The 3,375-nt window shown below is 40.7% G+C and overlaps 1 protein-coding gene across 1 annotated transcript in view; it reads left to right on the top strand.

Annotated features, from left to right (window-relative positions):
- SYNE1 (spectrin repeat containing nuclear envelope protein 1) overlaps positions 1 to 3,375 on the top strand; it is a 246,498-nt gene that overhangs the window by 141,128 nt on the left and 101,995 nt on the right. The window contains exons 88-89 of the mRNA XM_017739429.1: positions 983 to 1,105; positions 3,185 to 3,367. Of these exons, the coding sequence (XP_017594918.1) occupies positions 983 to 1,105; positions 3,185 to 3,367 (306 nt within the window). The remainder of the gene's footprint in view (positions 1 to 982; positions 1,106 to 3,184; positions 3,368 to 3,375) is intronic.

The raw sequence follows: 3,375 nt of genomic DNA, 5'->3' as shown, positions 1-3,375 counted from the left end.
AAAATTCAACATTCCAGCTGCAAAGCTGCCAGGCCGAGGTGAGATTAACCCTTTTTATTGCTGTGAAGAGCTGAAAACCTGAGGGAAGAGAGAGAGGAGATGCTTAAAGCTGAAATTCTGTTGTGAAGCTATGATATATCAGAGTATCCTGTTGTAATTTCATGAAGATATGGGGGGTGGAGTGTTCAACTCGTGAGCAGAAGCACCTGCGCTGAGATAGGCAGATGCTGACGCAGCTGTAATTTCATGGGAAGTTTTGGACAGGGAGAGATGAACCAGATGAGGACTTTTGCTCCAAACGGGAAAGGAGAAAACCTCAGTCCGTAGAGATGAACCAGATGAGGACTTTTGCTCCAAATGGGAAAGGAGAAAACCTCAGTTCCTAGAGATGCTCCCAGAGATAGTCCTAACGATGAAGATGATGAAGACCCTTTGCTCCCAGGGAAGGAGAAGGGCCTCTGTTTTTGTTTCTGAACGGCTCAACCTTAAAATTGTACCCCAAAAAACTTCAAGAGTGGACCCTCGAAAGCAGTTGCGGGAAAAGCTGCAAGTCGGGGGAAAGGACTCACACGCAGGCAGAGAGACTCCTCTTCCTAAATGGACTGAACAATATTTGGAAGTGGGCGGCTGTCTCGTTGTGATAATGTTTTCATAGCATGAGCAAGAAGAGACTTCTCTTTCTAAATGGACTGAACAAGGTTATTATGGAAGTGGTAAACAGACTGAACATCTTAAGGGTTGTCTTTTTACATTGTCAGTGGGAGAAGGGAGGAAGGTGGGGGGAGGAGGAGAGTTCTGAAGGTGGTATAATTTTTTTTTCTTTTCTCCCTTCTTTTAGGTCTGTTAATAAACTTCTTTATATTCTTTCAAGTTTGGTGCCTGCTTTGCATTTCTCCTAATTCTTATCTCACAGCAGATAAACAGTAATGAGTATTTTGGACCAAACCACTACAATCCCTGAATCAAATGTGTTACGTTACAGGATATGAAGAAATTTGAAATCGAGCTGAGAGCCCTACAGGCTGCTTTGGAGCAAGCCCAAGCCATGCTGACCTCTCCAGAGCTTGGGCATTTGAGCTTGAAAGAGCAACTTTCTCACAGACAGGTAAAAGACCAGGACCTCAATGTTAGCATTTGAATAGTGTGATCTTACACAAAGGATAGTGAGTGTTGATGAGACTGATTGTTGTGTTTCTTAGGTGGGTCACTCTTTCAGATTGTAGCCAAAAATTACTGCCAAGGAAATAATGGATGGAACAAGAAGAATCATTCCCTCAGAGGGAATGGTTGAAGTATAATTCTTTATGATGCAATTCTGACAAGTGTGCGTCCAATCCCTTTAATCCATATTAATAATTGTAATGAAGCCCAGTTCTTATCTAGTGCTTTTGGTCAAGAGGTTCTTAAAGTACTTCAAAAGGAGGTCTAGATTGTTACCATCCTTTTGCAGATAGAGATGCAATGATATAGTTTGTTGCTAGCTTCTCCAATAGTAATCTGGAACACTAGGACACAATTCAGGTTTCCTTAAGCCCAGTTACATTTTTGCATGCTTAGTTGAATTATCTTCATAAGATATTGTGTCTTTCTCTATTGCATTTGATCTGCTATGGAGATTTGTCAGTTTGTTAGTTTGGTCTCAGTTTCTTAACAGGAAAAATAAGGTAAGTTATTGCTTTCTGAGTTTCTTAAGACATGTTTCTTTCTGCAAGCTAATATGGAGATTTAACTGTCTCAGTCTGCCAGTGAAAACTGGATTCAGCAGGTTCACTGTAGGATTAAAATGTGCAGAAAAACATACAGAAGAAAGGTAAATTTGCACAGCTTTTCCTTTTCATTAAAATATGCAGTCTTTATTCCGGGGACTTGAGAACAGATTTCAGAATGTGGCCTTAAAGAGTGTAAGTGAAACACATCACCCACCATAAGAATAAAGGAACCTGGAGTTTACACTGGGTTTTATGTGTATTCTTTGTCCTGGCTCTAGCAGATCTCACAGTATGAGTTTCTTTTGTACAGAAAGGGGCTGCAGCCCCTCTCCACCTGTTTCACCAGAGCAGAGGGGGGATCTTGGAAAGTGCCTGGGTGGCACACAGCCCCCAGGGTGCTTCTGGGTGCTGATTGCACAATAAAAACACCCTTTGCCAGCAGTATGGGGCCTGGCAGAGGAGAGGCCCCACCTGTGCTGTCTGAGGAATATGTCATTATACCGAAACCCTGGTTAGATTATCCACCCTATGTCATGAAACTGCAGAAATAAAAAACAAACCACAATCCTCTCATCAGCATGCACTTCAGACCACTTAGCTATCCTTCTGAATGTGGTATAGGGGAAGGGAGATAACCAGTTTGCCTCACTGTCCAGCTGTTTTATATCTATGGAATCTAAAGTCTTTTTCTAATGTGCTAAGGCCCTTTTTATAAACTTTGCCTTTTCCTTTTTAATTTTTTTGTTTTTTCTTTTCCTATCTGTACATACATTAGAACTCCTCCTTTGTAGATAAAAAGAATGGTAATCAAATCTATTCTCCAGTCATTGCACTTAGACCCTTCTCATGCATATGAACAGACAGCTTGAATGGACATTGTGTATGGAATAGGCACTATTAACAAAGGCATCCAGCTTGTGATTATTCAAAGAAAAAGGATTCTGTGTAGCTGTGCTCCTTTCTGTTTGATTGTCTTTTGAATTTTAAGCAACATTTTCAGCCATGGTTTGTGTTTTCAAAGGAAGGTTGTGAATACAATGGGATTCATTTGGTGTTTTGGAAATGTACTTCTGTGTCCCAGCAGTGAGTTCCACTCAGATTTTAACACTGAGATACGTGTATAGATAAGTTACTCTTGTGCTGCTTTGATTTGTGGATTTTGTAAATCTATTTTTTCAAATCTGTTAATAGAAATATTTTATTACTTAGACACTTAGAAATAGGTACTACTATGCTTTTTCATTAATTATTTTTATACGTAATATATGGGCTTTTTGCGTAAGTAATCTTTAAAAGAATTCTCATTTCACCATGAGCAATTCCAGAGAAAGTGTGTCTAATTACATTCAATTTGAAAAATAGGTAACAAAATTTTTCCTTTACTGCTTGAGCATACCATTATTTGTCTTTAGCTGCATGAAGTGCTCTGATGGTTCTGAAAAACTGGCTTATTATGGCACTGACTTTGTTTCTAGCATCTGTTGTGTGAAATGGAGTCACTGAAGCCAAAAGTTCAGGCAGTACAAGACTGCCAGAGTGCCCTGAGGATTCCTGAGGAGGTGGTCACCAGCCTGCCCATGTGCCACAGTGCCCTGCGGCTCCAGGAGGAGGCCAGCCGCCTGCAGCACACTGCCATTCAGCAGTGCAACATCATGCAGGCAAATGG

Source organism: Corvus brachyrhynchos, unplaced genomic scaffold (assembly GCF_000691975.1).
Source record: "Corvus brachyrhynchos isolate BGI_N302 unplaced genomic scaffold, ASM69197v1 scaffold14, whole genome shotgun sequence".
Lineage (NCBI taxonomy): Eukaryota > Metazoa > Chordata > Aves > Passeriformes > Corvidae > Corvus > Corvus brachyrhynchos.
The sequence above is the reverse complement of the archived record's forward strand: the minus strand, read 5'-3'. Positions and strand labels throughout refer to the sequence as shown.